Source organism: Crinia signifera, chromosome 11 (assembly GCF_055691185.1).
Source record: "Crinia signifera chromosome 11, ASM5569118v1, whole genome shotgun sequence".
NCBI lineage: Eukaryota > Metazoa > Chordata > Amphibia > Anura > Myobatrachidae > Crinia > Crinia signifera.
Genome location: NC_139227.1, coordinates 30130719 through 30152315, shown reverse-complemented (window position 1 = coordinate 30152315; position 21597 = coordinate 30130719). Strand labels below are relative to the sequence as shown.

General features: G+C 46.2%; 1 protein-coding gene across 1 annotated transcript in view; it reads right to left on the bottom strand.

Moving 5' to 3' along the window:
• The window catches only part of LOC146046157 (polycystin-1-like protein 2), a 73387-nt gene that overhangs the window by 17584 nt on the left and 34206 nt on the right, over window positions 1-21597 (bottom strand). The window contains exons 20-29 of the mRNA XM_083165374.1: window positions 20941-21067; window positions 18459-18590; window positions 15957-16182; window positions 8403-8593; window positions 7615-7845; window positions 7409-7510; window positions 7033-7211; window positions 5138-5284; window positions 2485-2684; window positions 464-690 (exon numbers count right to left, since the gene is read on the bottom strand). Of these exons, the coding sequence (XP_083021500.1) occupies window positions 464-690; window positions 2485-2684; window positions 5138-5284; window positions 7033-7211; window positions 7409-7510; window positions 7615-7845; window positions 8403-8593; window positions 15957-16182; window positions 18459-18590; window positions 20941-21067 (1762 nt within the window). The remainder of the gene's footprint in view (window positions 1-463; window positions 691-2484; window positions 2685-5137; window positions 5285-7032; window positions 7212-7408; window positions 7511-7614; window positions 7846-8402; window positions 8594-15956; window positions 16183-18458; window positions 18591-20940; window positions 21068-21597) is intronic.

Sequence of the window (21597 nt, the reverse complement as noted above, 5' to 3'; positions counted from 1 at the left end):
CCTCATCCTGTCACCCAAAGGTGGCACTGGCTTATGCATCCATTGTGCATCTATAAAACAAATGTATCGCATTTATTTTGTTAGAATGATCCACTCTTGCTATAGAGGAATGCTCTATCAGGGGTGGCTGAACCGGTCCTCGAGATCTACCAACGGTCCACATTTTCCAGATCATCTAGCTGCTGCTCAGCTGTAGTCATTACTAACTGTCACATTTTCAAACCTGCTGCATTCATTCCTACTATAGATCCACAGGTGACCTGAAAAACATGAACTGTTGGTAGATCATGAGGACAGGTTTGGCCACCCCTGTTCTATCTGATGTCAATAGCCAGTAAGCACTCAGGTGTTTGTAATATTGAAGCCTCTGGTTTAAGCGATGATGCATAGCCATCCATTTTCCTGCAAATATTGACAATAGCTGTTTATACTATCTATAATACATGTTCTATCATTGCTATACCTTCAAAATAGTATCTGGGGTGAGCGTCAAGCTGGAGACAGCTGGTGAGGATGAAGACCTGGTAGCGGTATCTGATGTGCAATCACTTTCCTTCTTCCCTGACGATTCCCTTTTTTGCTTGGGTCGGATGTTCCTGAAGATCTGCACGATCAGGAGGTTGATGGGGAACATCAGCAGGGAGCTTTCAAATCCAATCATAACCTCCTGCCAGGTGAACTCGATTTTACCTTGGAAGTGAGTCAAATATTAAAGATTTGCCACAAAACTGCTTACTGTGACATATAACAGCCGTCTGATCTACCCTCCGGGTACAGCAATGCCCGACAGTAAGAGTTCCTAGGAGTGGGCGGTCAATGATCCTGCACCGAAAGTCACCTTATTAATAATGAGATGGGTATAAATACATAACGTTCAGTTAGGAAGTGCCATCTTCAACTTCATCCAGTTACAACTTAAAAAAAAAAGAGAGGGTGACAAAGGAAGAATATAGGGGCCGATTCAGGATCGCTCATGGTGATCCGAATATGTCCACAGCCCCGATGGTCAGGGTTTGCGCATGCGCATAGTGTCCCTAATTCTGGTTTGATCGCTCCACTGCACGTTTGCACAGGGGAGCGATGTTTAGCTACTGCGCATAAACTTTTATGTGCATGTGCACATAATTGATTGGTTATTATTATTGATTGATTGATTATTCGCCGGCCCATTCGCACGTAGCAGTGCGGGTGTGGGGCGGCGGCCGCGGGTATGGCCCATGGGAACGCCTAGCGTTTCATGGGCGTTTCCATGAAAACGCTGGGCGTTCCCATTGAGATGCCGTGGGGCCACGGCTGCTGGGGGCAGGCACCTGACATCACCAGACTTCCTGTACATGGGGCGCCGCAGATATAAGACACCAGAGTGTCTTAAGGCCCCCATACACTATGCGATTTTTTGGCCGATTTCATCCGATTTCTGCCCTTTGGGCCGATAAATCGGGTGAAATCGGCCCAAAATCGCATGTGTTTGACATCTGATCTGATGCGCGGTCTCGCGCGCATCGGATCGGATCACGGCGTCGGACCTGCAGAACATAAGATATATCGGAATCTGAGCCATCATGGGTGCTTTTTAGCACCCACAATGTTCAGATCCGATATATCTTTATATACAGCCCCCCTGTCTTACTAGCAGCGCGCCCCACCCCCGCATTGACGGCTCCCGGCGGAGGTAGTGCAGGCGGGGACCGCAGGTGTCGCAGAGCAGAGACCGTCGGCGCGGCGGGAGAATAGGAATAAATCCTATTCAAAAGACCGGGCGGCCGCTGATTGGCGGCCGCCCAGTCTTTTGAATAAGATTTCTTTCTATTCTCCCGCCGCACCGACAGTCTCTGCTCTGTGACGCCTGCGGTCCACGCCTGCACTACCTCCGCAAGGGAGCCGGGAGCCGTCAATGCGGGGGGGGGGGGGGGGGCTGCTAGTAAGACAGGGGGCGCTGCGGGGGACACAGAGTTGGCAGTAACAGAGCCGGGCAGGAAAAGCTGTCAACGCTGGAAAAAAAAAGCCCATACAATGAATGGGCAGCCTGTGATTGGCTGTGCGCTCTCTCAGCCAGTCAGCAATTGGTTGAGAGAGCGCTCAGCCAATCACAGGCTGCCCATTCATTGTATGGGCTTTTTTTTCCAGCACTGACAGCTCCCGCCTCCTCCTGCCCGGCTCTGTCACTGTCCCCCGCAGCGTCCCCTGCACGCTGCCTTAGCAGCGCCCCCCACCAGCAGCCCTGTTCTGCAGCCCCCCCTGCTCCCCGGGTTTACATGTGATAAATCGAGACGATTTATCACATGTAAAAAATGGCACATCAAGTGCCAATCTTATTAAGCTCCCCCGGGGAGCTGCCGGGGAAGTCGGGGGCGACTTGTCCTCAGGACAAGTCGCCCTAGTGTATGGGGGCCCTTAGATCTGCAAGCGCTAGAGAAATGATTTGCAAATAAACTGAGTTATGATGAAAGGATGACAGGCATTTTCACACCATCAAATGATTACCCAAGTCCATCTTCTGCTCAGCAGGGTCTGTGGGCACCCCCCAGAACATAATACTGGTCAGCATGGTGCAGAGGAGAAGGGAGAAGCAGCAGGACACTCTCTGTACTCGGGTGAAAGGGCTTCTGGGAGAGCGGCTGAAGACTGAATACCAGATATGACCATCCCGGAATCCTTTGGATGTTTTCATGAAAAACAGATTGCTGAAAGCAGGAAATACAGTAATACAGGAATAAGTTTATTTCTTGCACCACAATTAAAGGCTTATATATAGTCAAATATACGTTGTCAAACACAGATTTGGCCGCTGTTCACTTGATTTCTTGTGGCGATCCATTAAAATCGGGGGAAATTGCCCAAAATCACTTAACTATGTAGCCACCTTTAATCTCTCTGCGCATGTTACATCTGCCCCACATGCAGTGTTTGTTGGAGATTTGAAAACATGTATTTTGATAAATGAAGGCCTTTTGTTCTATTCTTTGCATGGCTTCAACTATCAATGTATATATCAGGGTTGCCTACCCTCCCAGAATGGCCGCGAGACTCCCCAAAATCAGGTCCCCTTCCCGGTCCCCCAGAAAGGTGGGCAACCCTCCCTGATATGATACCGCATCTCCACCAGGAGAAGGGGGCGGGGCAAATTGTAGGATTTGCAGTACTGGGGGGCGGGGGCGGGGCTTGATGGTGTCTACATCATGCCCTGCCCCCTGACATGCTGCTGACGTCTCCTACCTGGGCTTCTCCCAGAGAGGAGACTGTAAAATTAGGCAACCCTGGTATATATTCTATTCTAAAGTATGGATTATCATTGGATTTGTGGTGGTTCTGGGATCAGAAAATCAGTGAGTTGCAAAACTGCCAGAAGACCAAACCCTGACATTCAAACCTTGAGATTGTTGGGCCAGATGCACTAGGCGTCAAAAGTGATCAAATGGAGAGTGATAAACCACCAGCCAATCAGCTCCTGCCTGACATTTTTCAAACACAGTCAGTGACATGACAGGTAGGAAGCTGATTGGCTGGCTGTTTATCACTCTCCATTTTATCACTGTTGAAGCTTAGGGCCTTATTCTAGTTCACTTTTAGAGGCAAATTCCTTCTCAAATGGACAAAACCATGTGCACTGCAGGTGGGGCAGATGTAACATGTGCAGAGAGAATTAGATTTGGGTGGGGTTTTTCTTCAAAGTGAGATCTATATTGCACCTGTTACATCTGCCCCCCTGCAGTGCACATGGTTTTGTCCATCTGAGAAGGAATTTGCCTCTAAGAGTGAACTAGAATAAGGGCCTTAGTGCATCTGGCCCTATTAAACAGACAGGGTTGAATATCTGGGTAGCTAATAACAGCATCAGCTAGATTGTTTAGTTATTAGCCACCAGGGATTGCTACGCATTTTGCAATCGAGTTACTTAGCAGTCTTAAGCTGCCCATTATATGGCTGTTTTCAACCGATCAGAACAACCAATCGTTTCCAAACTTTATGTGTGTGGGCATGATCAAGATCCAGTGCGGGTGCCTGCTGGTCGTTCATCGAGCCTGCTGATTCCTTCAGCAGGCAGAAAGATCAATGACCCATCATGCAAGATTTGTCCATTTCGTTCAGGGTATAGACATGATGAACAATGTGTGACAATCTGGTAATTTGTGCAACTTTGTGGCCATTTGTTCAGCTCTATGGTAAGTTTTCTTACTTTAAGGCCAGTTATACAGCTCTATGGACAGTTATCCAACTCTGGAGACGGTTATCTAGCTCTATGGTCAGTTGTCCAACACTATGGACAGTTATCCAGCTCGATGGCCAGTTATTGAACACTATGGACAGTTATCCAGCTCTATGGATAGTTATCCAGCTCTATGGATAGTTATCCAGCTCTATGGATAGTTATCCAGCTCTATGGACAGTTATCCAACTCTATGGACAGTTATCCAGCTCTATGGTCGGTTATCCAGCTCTATGGTCGGTTATCCAGCTCTATGGTCGGTTATGCAGCTATATGGTCAGTTATGCAGCTCTATGGTCGGTTATCCAGCTATATGGTCAGTTATCCAGCTCTATGGACAGTTATCCAGCTCTATGGACTGTTATCCAGCTCTATAGTCAGTTATCCAGCTCTATGAACAGGTATCCAGCTCTATGGTCAGTTATCCAGCTCTATAGTCAGTTATCCAGCTCTATGGACAGTTATCCAGCTCTATGGACTGTTATCCAGCTCTATAGTCAGTTATCCAGCTCTATGGACAGGTATCCAGCTCTATGGTCAGTTATCCAGCTCTATAGTCAGTTATCCAGCTCTATGGACAGGTATCCAGCTCTATGGACAGGTATCCAGCTCTATGGTCGGTTATCCAACTCTATGGTCAGTTATCCAACTCTATGGTCAGTTATCCAACTCTACAGCCAATTGTTGAGCTCTATGACCAGTTATACTCTATGGACAGTTATCTAACTCTATGGACAATTATCCAGCTCTATGGCCAGCTGGCCAGCTCTATGCTCAGTTGTCCATGTCTATCTCCAATTTTACAACTATATGGCAAGTTGCCCAGCTTTAAACCACAGCATTTTTGGTGTAAACCATTTTAAAAATCATTAGCTGTGATCTATGTTCTATTTACCACTACCTTGTTAGTATAAAGAGCTCCAGCTTTACCTAAACTGTTTCATATCCTCTTCTGTGGCAACACTGAACACTTTATCCAGCACACAGTCTCCAACCTCAATGGAAAGCCAGGAATTACAGAGAAAATACCACTTCTGGTCCAGTTCCACATCATGTACCAGAACTCTGTTCACGTACCTGTAAACATAACGAAAAAGTAAATAGTTCTAAACTGACATGCAGTAATCAAAATCCAAGGTACTTGTGTATTATCTGGGCGCCCATCGCATCGCATACCATTAATTAAGGTATGCGATGGGACCCGGTTTGAGCCTTTCCCGGGCTGAGTTATTATAATGGCATGCGATGTGACGCGATTATAGGCGATTTCACATTGTACAGGCACCCTGATGCCTGATTCCTATGTTAAATGCCCCCCCCAGACCAGATTTTTAATTGTACACCCACCCTGATAGGTGATTACTATGTGAAATGCCCCCCCATTGTTAACGCCACCCCAGTATCAATGCCAACCCGAAGCGTGGCGAGCGCACGTGGAATAAATGTGAAGTAATCCGCGTGCGCTCGCCACGCTTCCGGCTCGGAGGCTCGCTGCGCTCGCCACACTATCTACAATCAACTCCACGCCGACGTGGATAGTGGGGGTATGAAAAGGTCGGAGGACGCATACCGCCGCCCCTCGTGGGCTCGCTGCGCTCGCAACGCTTTGGGTTGGCGTTGATACTGGGGTAGCGTTAACAATGGTGGGGCATTTAACATAGTAATTACCCATCAGGGTGGGTGTACAATTAAAAGTCAGGTCTGGAGGTGCATTTAACACAGGAATCAGGCATCAGGGTGCCTGTACAACCAAAATTCGGGTCGCATCGCATACGATGCGATGCAACCGATTTTTGGTTGTTCAATGCCCTACGATGGAAATCTTGGTCACCCAGATAATACACAAGTACCGAATCCAATAATGGTACCAAGGTCACAGACATCATGTGACCTCAGCTGCTTGTCCCGAGCAGGCATCGACCCACCTGCATTCCCAGGGGAACGCCCAGCGTTTTCATAGGGATGCCGATAAAAAGCTGGCGGTTCCCCTGCACCAGCCCCCTATCCACCCCCTTCCCTGCCCGCGTGAACACCAGGGCGAGTGTGATACTCACCAAAGGCTTCTGCACAGGGGGTCTACACATGTGCATATCCGCGCATGGGCAGACCCCCCTACCATCGAAAACGGTGCCAAATTCAGCCCAGTCCAATCAAACCTGAATTCTCTTGGTGTCAAATAGGCAACAAATAAACTTCTTTCACCTCATGGAAGCTGGGTCAAGAAGAATCGATGTTGATCGACAAACCGTCGGAGGATGGGACAAATAAAAATGTCCTAGCCTAATCCCAGGGGACCAAGATTTTCAACATGTTTAATATACCCAAACTTCCATCCCGTCCATCAGTGGTTCATTCCATTGGCCCAATACATATCTAAAGAGTGAAATATTTGAGAGCAGGTCCTGCAACATAGAACCAGGTACACTCCCTAGTAGAGTTAGTTCCTGTACAAAGTATGTTCCTGCTGTGAAATTCAGCAGCCCAAACACAGCACCTGATTTGGATTGCCTAATGTTCCCCTGTATTACACATAACCTGTGGACTGTTATTTTTTGCCAATAACACTATCCAAACACAAGGTCCACATGATCATGTTATAGATGATAAAGGTGCATTGTGATCTTGAATGGTGAGGTTCCAATCACACAATATATATACTGTATATTACAGACAATGCTCAGGACATGCATGGGTGATAACTTTGGAAATTATGTCTTAGAATAACTGAGCACAAACTTCGAACCCCATACATGTTCTATTGGAACAGAACGTTGAATTGATGTCTTCCTCATCTCTACATGATAGTGCGGACAGCTCATTCTTACCATGAGGGCCTGGTTCCGGAGTTGTCATGCCACAGTCTGATGCTCTGCACCTCCCCAAGTGGAAATACAGTTGTCATCATGAAAACATCAGACCCCCCACGTTCAAAGATATCCCCATCAGGGTCAGACAGGTGGTGAGGCTCACTTTCTCCATCAGAGCCATACAGCGTAAGGGTTACCTACCAGAAAAAGTTTTTTATGTGTAAAAGTGGTTCTCAAATCAAGTCTTTAAAGTTCTAAAGTCATGGATAGCGGTGCACAAAATCATTTCAACAATTTTTTGATCACATTGAGATGTCAGAGCGTTAATGAATCAGAGATGTCAGTTGCTGGATTTTCAAAAAACCGTGGTCAAAAAAACAATTGCATTGCATACCTTGGATGTGGTTGCAGCTCCTCTACGGTGGCCGGTGAAGACAGTGACGAGGTATCGATACTGGGCAAATGGGTCATTGTCTTCAAGGGATATGATTTTCACCTGCATCAAAAATAAATGTGGATCCATTCTATATCATACATACATACATGCCATTAGGATCCTTGCAACTATACACATCTATGGAATGCGTATGGAGAACTGACCTTGGCATTGTCTTGAATATCTTTTCTCCTGGCCCAGATCAGCACTAACACATAGAGGACAGCAATGCACCCGACGGTGGTCACCACCACCGGATTGTCCACAAAGGTCGCAAAGAGTTCCACCGTTCGGGTCACATCAATAGCATTTGGCATGACGATGAATGAGCTACCGAAGAAGGTTAAGTGGGTGCAGAGGCACTGGATGCTATGGGGGGTAGTTTTGGGCCCAATCTGCAATAAAGGAACAAACAGGCGACTTGCACAGCAAAATTAAAGCTGGTTCGATGCCCAAACTATCTACATACATAACTGGAAAAAGTCATCTGAAATATTGATTTATATATGGCAACCGGAAATTCATCAAGCTCAAAGTTGGTCGACATGAACCCTTGCCCTCTTAAGTTGGCTTTAGTTCACAGAGCCCTGCACCTTCCTATGGGAAGTAGGTCCGGGTTGCAGAGATTCAGATCCCTGCCAGGTCAAACCAAGTAAGGATTGTGGGGTTTTGTGAGTCTTCCCTCTCCAATGTATTTCTATGAAACCAAGTAGCCATTCAAGCAGACATGGCCAAATTGTGTCCCTTACAGCTGTTGCGAAACTACTCATCCCAACATGCCTTGCCATAGTTTTAACATTTACTAATAGCAAAACTGTGGTGAGGCATGATGGGACTTGTTGTAGTTTCACAACAGCTGGAGGGCCATAGTTTGGACATGCCTGCAGTAAATCATGTTGTGTTTCCTTTCCAGTAATCTTCTAGTATAACGTTCCTTGTGTCACATACTCACATGGCACCCAGTGCTATTCCAGTCCTGGTTGGTCTCATCCCAGAACACGCACTGGGAAGCGAAGCAGGTGACAGATATGGAGATATCCTTTACACTCAGTACGTCTTCCTCCGCTTCCGGTGTTACAGTCAAATAATAGGTCCCCTCCCCAAAAAGCTCCTCTGGATTTATCACCCAGGAATATCCTTTATCTTATGGAGAAATGGTGTTAGTATAGCACTGAGCAGTTATACATTACAGTATTAATGTGATGTGACAACAACAGTATGACATTATGATCACTGTGCTTCATTTTGCCATTTCATCTTCAATATATTTCCTGTATCCTGAAAAAAAAGTATTTAATTGTTTTTCCACCAATTAGATTCAACCTACAGCATATATATATATACTAGGTGATTCATCGCGCCCTACGAGCGCTCTTCACACCGTCGTAAGGGGCTGCACCCCCTTTATTTGTGAACATTTGTATATGAGAAAGATGGTTAGAATTGTATGAAAGATGCCTGTATTGCAACTTGAGTTATAGGTGAAATGTGTTAAATAGAGAGCATATGATGTGGAAGGGGGTGTATTGTTTTGTTTAATTAAAAAGCGGTTACAGAGTAAGATGTACATTGATAGTGTGGAGGGTACAGTGACATTTGTGGGTGTGGGGGGGGGGCTGTGTGTGCATGTTGTTTAGGTGTGTGTGTGCAATAGTATAGTAGGGTGTTTCTGAGTCAGCGGCTCCCCACTGGCGGAGGTCACGACACAGGAAAACAGGAGGCTGGGTAGTGATAGGGGTGTGTGGGCATAAGGGGGACTAAAGAGGAGGGTGGGAGATACTGTGCAGTTTCTGCCAGTGGGTGAGGGTCCAGTGTGGCAGTACAGGTGTGTGAGTATACGGGGGACTAAAGAGGGGCTTAGGGGTGCCGTGAATTGCGGGAGGGGCGGGGGGGTGCCGTGAATCAAGGGAGGGGGGGGGCGCAGGTGTCGGCGAATCGCGGTAGAGGGCGGGGGTCCGCAAAGCGTGGGAGGGGGCGTGAATTGCGCAAGGGGGGGTTGCGAATCGCGGGAGGGGGGGTGCGCGGGGGGTCCGTGAATTGCGGGAGGGGGGGGGGGCACGGGGCGCGATGAATCACCTAGTTGGTTATATATTCTTGTAGAAGGATGGTAGGATGTTGCTGTCATTCAGAATGCATTTACATAAACAGTAATAGTAGCAGTAAAAGGTCTGACTTAAAACACCTACAGTAAAACAGAACAGGTGTTATATATTATACAAAGAATTGGTTGATGATGTGTAGGTTGACGTGCACATAGTACATAGTTGTCACTGGAAAAAAATTGCTACAAGAAAAATCAACACAGAAAGTTCAACACATGTAAATGTTGACATAAGTGTGGCACTTCATCGGTGTCCATGTCGACACATGAGAATGAATATGAAAACATTCAAAAAAAGAAAAATAAATCTTCAAAAACTCATGTCAACCTTTTTTATTGTCGACCATAGCCTCATAGAGGTGAGGGGTGTCCGCGAATCATGGGTGGAGGGGTCGTGGGTGGATGCCGTGAATTGCGGGAGGGGGGGTCGCGGGGGGTGTGTGGGTGCCGCGAATCGTGGGAGGGGGGGCGTGGGGATTTGCAGTGAATCGCGGGAGGGTGAGTCGCGGGGGCTGGGGGTTGCCGCAATGACAGGAGGGGGGGTCAGGGGTGGGGAATCGTGGTAGGGGGGGTCGTGGGGGGCACCGTGAACCGCGGGAGGAGGGGCCCGGGGGGTTGGCGCGAATTGTGGGAGGGGGGGTCGCGGGGTGCCGCGAATCGCAGGAGGGGGGGTGTCACGGGGTGGGGACGCGAATCGCGGGAGTCACCGGGGGTGCCGCGAATTGAGGGGGGTGTGCTGCAAATCGCGGGAGGGGGGTTGCGGGGGGTGCCGCGAATCGCCACAAAAAAAATCAACACAGAAAGGTCAACACATGTAAATGTTGACATAAGTGTGGCACTTCATTGGTGTCCATGTCGACACATGACAATGAATATGAAAACATTGAAAAAGTGAAAAATAAATCTTGTCAACCTTTTTCATTGTTGACCATAGCCATGTCAGTGTTTTGCATGTGCCATTTGATCGTGGGGATGCCGTAAATGGGGTGGGGGGGGGAGGGAGGTGCATACCTCCCAACATGACCCTCTCCAGGAGGGACACATTGCTCTGTTTCTGGACTTTCTTCTTAATTTATGGATTACCATCCCCTGTGCTTAAACACCTTTCTTATTAATTACCCTGTTTAAAATGACAGGTGATGACAATCATAAATTAAGATGGAAGTCCACAAACAGAGCATTCTGTCCCTCCTGGAGAGGGTCATGTTGGGAGGTATGGAGGTGTGGGGCGCTCACCTGGTGTGTCTGGTGAGTAGCTGTGTCTTTGCTGTGTAACATGGAGAGGCAGAGGGTGTCTGGCACTGTCTGTGGGCTCACTGGGCTGGTTCTCTGTCATGTGAGTCAGTCATGTGAGTCAGAGGCTCCACCCAGCGTTACATCTCCAGACACACTTTGAGTGACAGATGTAGCCAAATATATAAGATAGATATATATATATATATAAGCTATATATATATATATATATATATAGCTTTGATCCCACTTCGCACAATGCCTCCATAGCTTCTTATTTGCGCCTCATGGACCAATCAGTGAGCAGATACAATGCCCCCAACCCTCGAATACATCACAACCTCAGTCAAGAGGAAAGATTGGCACTTAGAGCATTGAGCCAATATCAAGGGGTAGTTTTTCGCCCCGCAGACAAAGGGGGAGCGGTAGTAATCCAAAACACTACAGACTACATAGCGGAGGCATTACGACAGCTCACTGACCCCCTGGTCTATGAAAAACTACCAGGAGACCCCACAAAGGAATATAAAGTGGAATTGGATGTACTGCTAGACGTGACCTGCAAAAACCGTTTAATTTCCGTAAAATTAAAAGCAGCACTGACACAAGAAGCGCCTATCATACCCATATTCTACACAGTACCCAAGGTGCATAAAACCATGAACCACCCACCGGGACGCCCTATAATCAGTGCCAGGAATTCCCTATTCCAACCCATTTCGGAATTCTTGGATAGCCTGGTCCAGCCACTGATCATCAAAGAGAGCACATATATCAAAGATACTACCGATTTCCTAAACCGATTGAACCATATCACTTCAATACCACAAGGGACGTTGCTGGTGACACTAGACGTCACCAGCCTATACACCAGTATTCCACAAGAGGAAGGATTGGAGTGTATGAAAAGATTTCTGATTAAGAACAACATGAATAGCCTGGATATAGAACTGTATATGCAATTGCTTAGAATGACACTTGAAAAAAAATATTTTTTGTTTAATGGAAAATTCTACAGACAAAGAACAGGATGTGCAATGGGTAGCTCCATCTCTCCGTCATTCGCTAACATTTACATGTTTGAGCAAGAGAAAACACTCATTTTAGAAGATCCCTTAGCACAATCAAATGTCATCCTATACACCAGGTTTATTGATGACCTGTTTCTACTCTGGTCAGGAGGAGAAGAGAAACTGCTACAGCTCATACAGAAAGCCAATCTAAACTCCACACATATCAAGTTTACCTCGAATATATCACAGAGGGAAATCAATTATCTGGACGTAAAAATCATCATGGAACAGGACAAAATCATCACTGAAGTTTTTACCAAACCAACGGATAGGAATACTCTGCTCCGGGCAAATAGTTTCCATCCAAAAGCGCTCAAAAGATCACTACCAAAATCTCAGATGATGAGAGCGGCCCGTATCACCAGCAACCGAGACACCTTACCTAAGGTCCTAGATGAATTTGTCCAAAAGTTTCAGGACAGAGGGTACGAGCTGCAGGCTTTGAATCAACAAAAGCTTGAAGTGCTAGCGATGGATAGAAAGAAACTCCTGGAACCCACGGTGAAAACACAAGATCAAACCTTTATTCCGTTTGTAACGAAGTATAACACATCCAGCATAGTGCTTCCCAGAGCAACCAGGGCACTCTGGCCAATCATTAAAACGGACCCAGATTTGAAAGGACTTCATCAGAAAAAGCCCTTACTGTGCTACACCAGGGGCAGGAGCATTAGAGACAATATAGTACATACGGACATTACAGCCTTCAACAAGACCCCACCTGGACACTTTATGACTAAACCACCTGGATGTTACAAATGTGTCAAGTGTACTACCTGTCAGCACATGATAACGGGCACCAACTTCAATCATCCCAAAACGAACCAAAAATTCCCTATTCGACATGTACTCACGTGTACATCAACACATGTCATTTATGCCATCACATGTCCTTGCCAGCTCATATACGTGGGAAAAACAATCCGGACAGTAAGGGAAAGAATGGCTCTCCACCGGTCAGCAATTACCCAGGCCATTAATAACCGAAGCAATGATCAACCAGTGGCTAAGCATTTCCAGCAAGCGGGACATAAATTATCAGAACTTCAACATATGATCATTGACCACGTACCCAATAAGATCCGAGGGGGAAACAGAGAAGAGGATTTACTACGACTAGAAGCCCGCTGGATCCACAGACTGCAAGCCATGAAACCACATGGACTCAATGACAGGATTGCATACAATCTTTTTCTTTGATCACCATACCTCAGGGGCAAACCCGGAGGCCAGAATCAACACTAGAGGCACTAACTTTAGGCATACAGGGATATACATCAACATATACGTCCCTAGTAGGGACATTGGTTATGTGTTGACACAATAACTGTCATAGATGCATTACTCTTCAACTCTTCTCTCTGTAGTTTCCCTTATCTTGCTAAACTTTCTATCCCTTTATTTTCTACACTATATTAGGGGGACACTGACCCTACTTACTCCTCAGTAAGGTACACCGCTCTTCGCACCATCACGTACCCCTATACATGTCCAATATTGAGCCACAGCAACAAGGGTGACACAGACTCTCCAATTGTGGTCCACACATCCCAGGACCGCATATTTCAACTTTGTCCTACTATCTATATCCCTTATCTTTCTAAACTTACTATCCCTGTGTTTTCTTACTTTACATACACCCTCAAGGATGGGTCCATATTACTACAGGGACGCCCGACACTTGCAGTGGCAGTAACCCTGAGATTACCTTAGTGACCACAGAGCACAAACTCATTGTATGGCACTTACCAGTGACACACACCTATTCTACTCCAGCCCACATCCAATTCCAATTCTACCTTTCTAAACTTACTATCCCTAAGTTTTCAGTACCTTTCCAGCACTCTTGTCCCCCTGTTTAAAGCAGGCTGATAGGTTCAAATAAAGCCTGAATCACCTCGCAACAGGGATATATCCCTGGACATCACATGTGTCACATCCTTGCATTTAGTGCCCTCTCTCATACACGTAATTTCCACTCTTATTTTTCCCTTATCTTTCTAAATTTTCTATCCCTGTATTTTCTTAACTATTCCTGCACCCCCTTTCCTTAGAGTAAAAAACATGCTCTAGAGCACAAACTGCGCTGACACCCAGCAGACATAATCCTCATAATAGCAGAGAATGTGCCTTCATATAGCCAGTAGCGCCTACAGACATCACATACAGCTCAACCATTAGAGATTCCGTGGATTGCGCCCACTTACATAGCCCAGTGTGTATGGTTCTACCATTTTCATGTCATTTGCAATTAACATACAGCATTGGACTTTATTTGCATGGACATTATCTACTGTTTTCAGCCATAGAGCACGATTTACACGGACTTATCACTGCACTGTTTATTTCTGTTTATAGCCATCACATTGTTACCCCCGTTGCAAGAGACGCGCAAACCCAGCTTGCACTTCCTGGTTGCCCAGGTTACACTGTGGCTTGCGTTCCACAGGTTCTTCCGGCCGGACGGTGACTACTTCCGGCCGCATCACTTCCGGTCTCTCCCCCAGCAGCCGGGCAGCGCGACACTCGTGCACGGAGGGCACAATCATGGTACACTAACCTTTAAAAGGTAAGCACTGTTTTATTTTACACTTGTTGTCACCACACCTTGACAAAGGGGCTGCGCCCCGAAACGTTGGGATTCATGTTTATTTGCACATAAAAAAGCAACTTTAAAAGACCGTGGAGTGCCAGTCCCTCTTTCCAGCATCTATATATATATATATATATATATATATATATATATATATAAAAATATTAGGACTTATTTCCTATGTTTTATCCTCCCAACCAATGGATTTTCTCCAGATAGTCTCCACCCATTTGTATCACATGGTTTTTCAAACCAGCCATTAGCGGGTGACGTACATAGGCGTGCGCACATAGAGTGTTAGGGGTGCACAGGCACCCCCTAATGCTGTGCCCGCCCCTTATAAACACCTAACTGCCATTAGCAACCAGCAATATCTTTTACCAAAGACTATTGCTTTTTAGAACTGTATTCTATAAAAAGAAGCGCCCATCATTCAATTATGTGTGTTTTGCATTGTTAATTGTACTAGACCATTGTAATATCACTACATACTGTACCTGTGTCATCCATATATGTTTTTGACTTTATTTGCATGTACTGTTACAGAGAGTAATAAGAAGATTAAAAACTGACTGAAATAGGCAGGAGATTATGTTGTGGCTGAGAGACTTTTATATTGTAGTGAGTGCCAATAAATGATGGTAGACACGCCTGATTGGTGGTGTTAGACGCACCCAATGGGTGTTGTTAGACATGCACAATAGGTGGTGCACCCCCTAATAAAATGTGCTGCGCACGCCTATGGTGACGTAACATGACATGAGCTGATTGGTTGGCAATCTATGTACCGAGCCTTGGAGGGAGATTACTTTCCAGCCCGAAGTAATGACTGCCAAATACCACTATCAACTTTATTGATCTAGCCATTTGACCAACTTTCAGCAGTGGCAGACATATGTAGCTGATAGCAGAGACACATAAGCTGTGTACTTCTGGCTGAGCCACGGTGACTTCTGCCAAATTCTCCCCAAGTCAACTTTTTAATTATTCATTTCACAAACTTTCAATTGTTATATAAACCCCTTTAGTGGTAAGGTTTTTCTAGGGAGCGCTTCCCACAGGCAGGTTTGTATTGGAGAGTGCTCCATATTAACAACCCACCGCTCGCTGTGTCTCCCGGGGCCGGGCAGCGCTGCTGTGCATTATATTAGCCGCTGCCCGGCCCTGCCCCCAGCAACCCAGCTGCGAGCGGCATGATGTTAGCAAGGTCACGCTGCACACAGCCGGGGAAGGAGGCGGGGCTGGGCAGCAGGAGCTGGCAGTGGCTGAAGCTGAGTTCTGTGCTCAGCTTAGCGGCGCTGCCCAGCACTAAGCAGCGCAGACAGTGGCAATCCCGAGAATTTTTCTGGTTTGCCAGTCTGGGCCTTGGAGCACAGCCCATAAAATTCTCGGGAGTGCCACTGAAGGGGTTAACCCACAAATTAAAGCCACCTATAGAAAAAGTCCACAAATCTGAGGCTAGTACCCAGCATTTACTGTTCGTAGTTGTAATATCTACAATCTCACCTCCAGAATATTGTCCTTTAGAAATATGAGCATCAATGTCATAGTTTGTTTGGTTCGGGTGATACTCGTACCCCAGGTACAGTCCCAGGGGTATCTCCTGGCTGAGTTCCAGATGAATGACAAGAGGCATGCTGGCCGATGATACATTTACCAGGAGAGACGTGAAATTAGTCAGGAACAAAAGGCTTTTCCCTCCGTCAGCCGTGGAATTCCTGGGTAATATTATCTGTGATAATACATCAACATGGACAAGTTATGTATATACAGCCACAAATAGCAATGCTTCACATAGGGCATGATTCACCCCTGCTCGCTAGGTGGTGTATATACTGTATAGCAGGATAACGCTGCTCTGGCAAACACCCCCCCCTCCTCCCTTTCCCCACCGCTCGGATCCCTTGTTACTCATTACGCTCACACATCCTCTCGCATGTTCCTGCCCAGAGGGTAAATCATTCGATATTTGCTCATCAGAGATGGGGCCAAATTCAGACATGAACGAGAAGGCTTGAATTGGCCCCAATTTTTACTTAGGGAGTGATAATGCTACATTTTTTACATTGATTTTCCATGGGTTCCTGAGTTTTATCATCCTCCGCTGCATTGTTATCTGTGATCCTAACCCCCAACCACACCATTTCTGTATGGAGGGATGCACTGACATCTTCCATAGGCTGGACCTTTGCATTCTTTTCATGAATCTTGGTCAATGTTGGCTTTTTTTTTAACAAGCCCGGCAGTGATCCATAAACAGCCCACATCAAGGCCTTCATTTGTATTAGTAGCAATGCGCCAAATCTACAGCTTTTACAGACTGACAGAGGGCGGATAAACTTGTTCAGGTGATAGGCACACTCAGTTATCCACCTGTGTTCGTGCCCCTTTATAGCACCCCCTGGTGTGAGCGACACGAAAAAATACCCACTAAAATACCCACTAAGATTAAATCCAAGCAATCTGATGAGGAGACAGTAACTCCCCACGCGGATATGTAATTCTAAATTGTGTTACTTGTCAATGGCTTGTACTCTACAAGTGGATCCCAGGTACTTTTATTGTTCTGTCATTGTGAGACCAATAACACTATAAGGTCAGATGTAACTCCTAAAAGCAAATCATCATACATAGAAAAACCTAGCCAATTCCTTCCACTGGATCTATTGCATACACTGTAATTACATGGTACAAAAGTGCTTAAATGTGAAGGAATCCATAACAGCCAATCAGATGATTGTGCTCCAATTGGAGCACTGTTTAGAAAAAAAATCTTACTTCTGATTGGTTGATATGGGTAACAGCCCATGCATGCACCTAGCACAATGTTTTACTTTAATCCTGCTTCTAAAGAGTCAATATTGTCTGCCATTTCTTTTTAGCCATTGTTAGAGACATGCAGGGTCTGAGCAATCCACACAGATTCTAGATACAGCATATGTGAGGTACGGGAAGGGAAGTGAGGTAGGGCAAGGGAAGTGAGGTAGGGGAAGGGAAGTGAGGTAGGGGAACGGAAGTGAGGTAAGGGAAGTGATGTAGGGGAAGAGAAGTGAGGTAGAGGAAGGGAGGTAGGGGAACGGAAGTGAGGTAAGGGAAGGGATGTAGGGGAAGAGAAGTGAGGTAGAGGAAGGGAGGTAGGGGAAGGAAAGTGAGGTAGGGGAACGGAAGTGAGGAAGGGGAAGGGAAGTGAGGTAGGGGAAGGAAAGTGAGGTAGGGGAAGGGAAGTGAGGTAGGGAAAGGGAAGTGAGGTAGGGGAAGGGAAGTGAGGTAAGGGAAGGGATGTAGGGGAAGAGAAGTGAGGTAGAGGAAGGGAGGTAGGGGAAGGGAAGTGATGTAGGGGAAGAGAGAAGTGAGGTAGAGGAAGGGAAGGGAGGTAGGGGAAGGGAAGTGAGGTAGGGGAAGAGAAGTGAGGTAGGGGAAGGGAAGTGAGGTAGGGGAAGAGAAGTGAGGTAGGGGAAGGGAAGTGAGGTAGGGAAAGGGAAGTGAGGTAGGGAAAGGGAAGTGAGGTAGGGGAAGGGAAGTGAGGTAGGGGAAGAGAAGTGAGGTAGGGGAAGGGAAGTGAGGTAGGGAAAGGGAAGTGAGGTAGGGGAAGGGAAGTGAGGTAAGGGAAGGGATGTAGGGGAAGAGAAGTGAGGTAGAGGTAGGGGAAGGGAAGTGATGTAGGGGAAGAGATAAGTGAGGTAGAGGAAGGGAAGGGAAGTGAGGTAGGGGAAGAGAAGTGAGGTAGGGGAAGAGAAGTAAGGTAGGGGAAGAGAAGTGAGGTAGAGGAAGCGAAGGGAGGTATGGGAAGGGAAGTGAGGTAGGGGAAGAGAAGTGGGTTAGGGAAGGGCGGTAGGGGAAGGGAAGGGCGGTAGGGGAAGGGAAGTGAGGTAGGGGAAGGGAAGGGAGGTAGGGGAAGAGAAGTGAGGTAGGGGAAGGGAGGTAGGGGAAGGGAAGGGAGGTAGGGGAAGAGAAGTGAGGTAGAGGAAGGGAAGGGAAGGGAGGACGGGGAATGAAATGGCTTTTCACCTCTATGTATTCAGTGAGGTTCTTTATGGGGATAACTGATCCATTCATGCTGGTGAGGCTCAGTCCTCCAACAGATCCGCTGATATCAAACGTGTCACTCGGTGAGAACGGATTCACTGAGAAGCTCACCATCTGGAAAAGAGGTCACGTAATGACGACCTGTGTCAGCATGTGACATGTACTTTTACATGCTGATAAATGTAACAGTACTAACAACATGTACAAATGTTTATGGGTCATAGGGAGGAGCCAATTAAGGTCAACACTCAATAGGTTGACCACTATTGGTCAACAAGCCATAGGTCAACACCTTAAAAAGGGCGACAGTGCTTCAGGTGTCAAAGAAAAGGAGGACATGGAAAATGTCAACATGAGTTTTTGTGTCTATGTCGGCATGGACACCCTATCACACCCCAACACATGGCTTGCTTCGTTACCCATGCTTCGGGCACGGTGCCTCGCTATGCTTGGCACACTGTTATATTCTCCCTTAATGTCCACGTAGATAGTTAAGTATGAAAAAGACGCCTGTTCTGGGAAAAAGCTTGAAAAACTTATGTCAACCTTTTTCATGTCGGCTAACATGTATTAGTGACAAATTCATGTTGTTTTATCTTGTTGATTCTTGGGGTTACTTTGTCATTCCACTAGGGGGCGCTAGATCATTATCTAACTTGTAAAATATAAACTAGCTACCAAATATTACCCAGTCACGCTACACATTACATTTCTGTGCATCGGAAAAGCTTCACAAAAATATACAAAGTCATCCAACATTTGCAATGCTGTAGGTATTAAACAATGTCCGATATCTTTCATTTATTAACTTTTACGTCTTTGCAACCGGTTGCATGTAACAGCTGCGGTGCACCAGAACATAGAGGAACAGGGAGCAGGTACTAATTATCCAGACGTGGACTTGTTGGAGTGCCCCTAGTCCTGGTGAGAGGATTTTAGTAAACTGGAAGGGGGGGGGGGGGGCATTGCAAAATTGTGTGAAAAATATTTATCTTATCACATTAAAAATGTGTATTGTGAAAAATATATCCCATGAAGTTATGGACAGGGCTTCTGCGAACAGGGTGACACCAGCTTTTTCTGAAGCCTATGGACTTCTCTCTGCATTCTTCCTAATACATGTACAGTATTCTACATTCTTCCTTATAACCATAGTCGCCTACCCTCCTGCATTCTGCAGGAGACTCCCTGAAATAGCAGCAATCTCCCTCTCTCCCTCATTAGTCTAGCAATCTCCCTCATTTCACCTAGCCCACATTACACTGTTACATTTTTTGGGAAAAGAGGATTGAGAGATGGATACATTTACATTGAATCATCAGCACCATTTCCCAGCACTTTACCAAGTATAGTATCTCTTACTAACTGCTTTGGGCTCATCTACATTTGGATATAAGTTATTTTTAAAGATTCCTCTCAGATGTAGCAGTACACACCCACGCTTCTAGGTGCCACATTGAGCATCTCTTTTTACAATCTCTCCATATATGGAACTAGACACGTCCTTTGGGTGGAGCATGACACGCCTCCTCGATGTGGCGCTGTGCAAAATTCTACTGCCAATATAATCTCCCTGAAACTAGTTTTCAAAAGTAGGCAAGCCGCCGTGTTCCACTGCTACTACGCAGAGGGTCTCCCGAGGCCAAAACCAGCATTGCGAAGAGCACCTCTTTACTTTTGATACTTATTGAATATGTTAGTGCAGAGGTTCTGAAACTCGGTCCTCAGGACTCCGCACAGTTCATGTTTTCCATGTCACCCGGCAGGTGCACAGGTACACTCATTACTCATTGACACAATCGAAATGACCCACAGGTGGAGCTAATTATTTCACTTGTGATTCTGTGAGGAGGCCTGCAAAACATGCACTGTGTGGGGTCCTGAGGACCGAATTTGAGAACCTGTTTGTTAGTGTATATGTGATTAGTATATGTGATGCCAGGGCCTGATTAAGGGTTCCAGTAAGCAGTATTAGCCTAGGGTAGACGCCCTTGGCTAATACTGCTAAGCTGACCATACACTAGAGCGATTTGGCCACTTTTCACCTGATTCAGAAAGACGGGCCGGAAAATCGGGAGAAAAGGGGCCAAATCGCATGACATCCGAACCGATGCGTGGTCCTGTGCGCATCAGATCGGAGTTAGAGATCGGACCTGCTGCGTGAAGGATCTGTTGGATCAGACAGCCTCTGGCAGCGGTGAATGGATATCACATGCACAAGGACCGGAGAAGATCCCTTCCATTTCACATATGTTGTTTCTTGTCAATATACTTTGACGATTATACTGTGGCTCCTTGTTCCACATACGTCATAAATATGTTTTGCTTCACATAAATCAAATGTGTGATTTGGAATAAGACTAAACAAAGGAGTGGAATATACGGAGATATTCCCATGACAACTGGAACCATGTGTCGGCCCTGAAACCTTATTTCTTGCTATCACATCACAAGAGTCACTTGCCCGGAGATCCAGTACTTCTTCATTATCTAGGGGGATGTTCAGAGAGGACAATGACGGAAGGGTGAAGGTCGCTGTGCTGATGTCTGCAATATTGACTGATGTCCCTTCTACTTGGTCAGACTGCAGCCTGCGAGATACAGAATATAGAAATAAACGGAAAACAATCGCTTTTGTTTTTGGAGAACTTGTTTTCTGGACACACAAGGGGTTAAGGAGACTACTGTATCTAGGTACAGAACATAGAATTATATGTATATAATAAGTGCATAATAGTCTCCATACCGCCAGGGTCGGCTCTACCATTAGGTAGCTGCCTAGGGTGCCAGGATCTGGGGGGGCCCCACCAAGTCTGCCTATCAAAAAAATCAAGCATGTCTATGAGGATCCTTGTTGTACTGTAATGCAGGTGGCTGCTGTGGAACTTCTAAGACCTCACCTCCATACTTTCCCTTGAGGCATACTTCCCTACTTTGCTGCCACCTCTTCCTTGTACTCTATTGTGGATGGTGAAGGGGGGCCTCCAGGGGACTTGCCCACTTTCCTGGGGTTCTGGATGGACCACACCTCTTCACATTCCAGATCCGATCACTCAACCATCATAAGATTTCCTTTATCATTTATTTATTACCAGCTATTTATAGCGCGTACATATTCTGC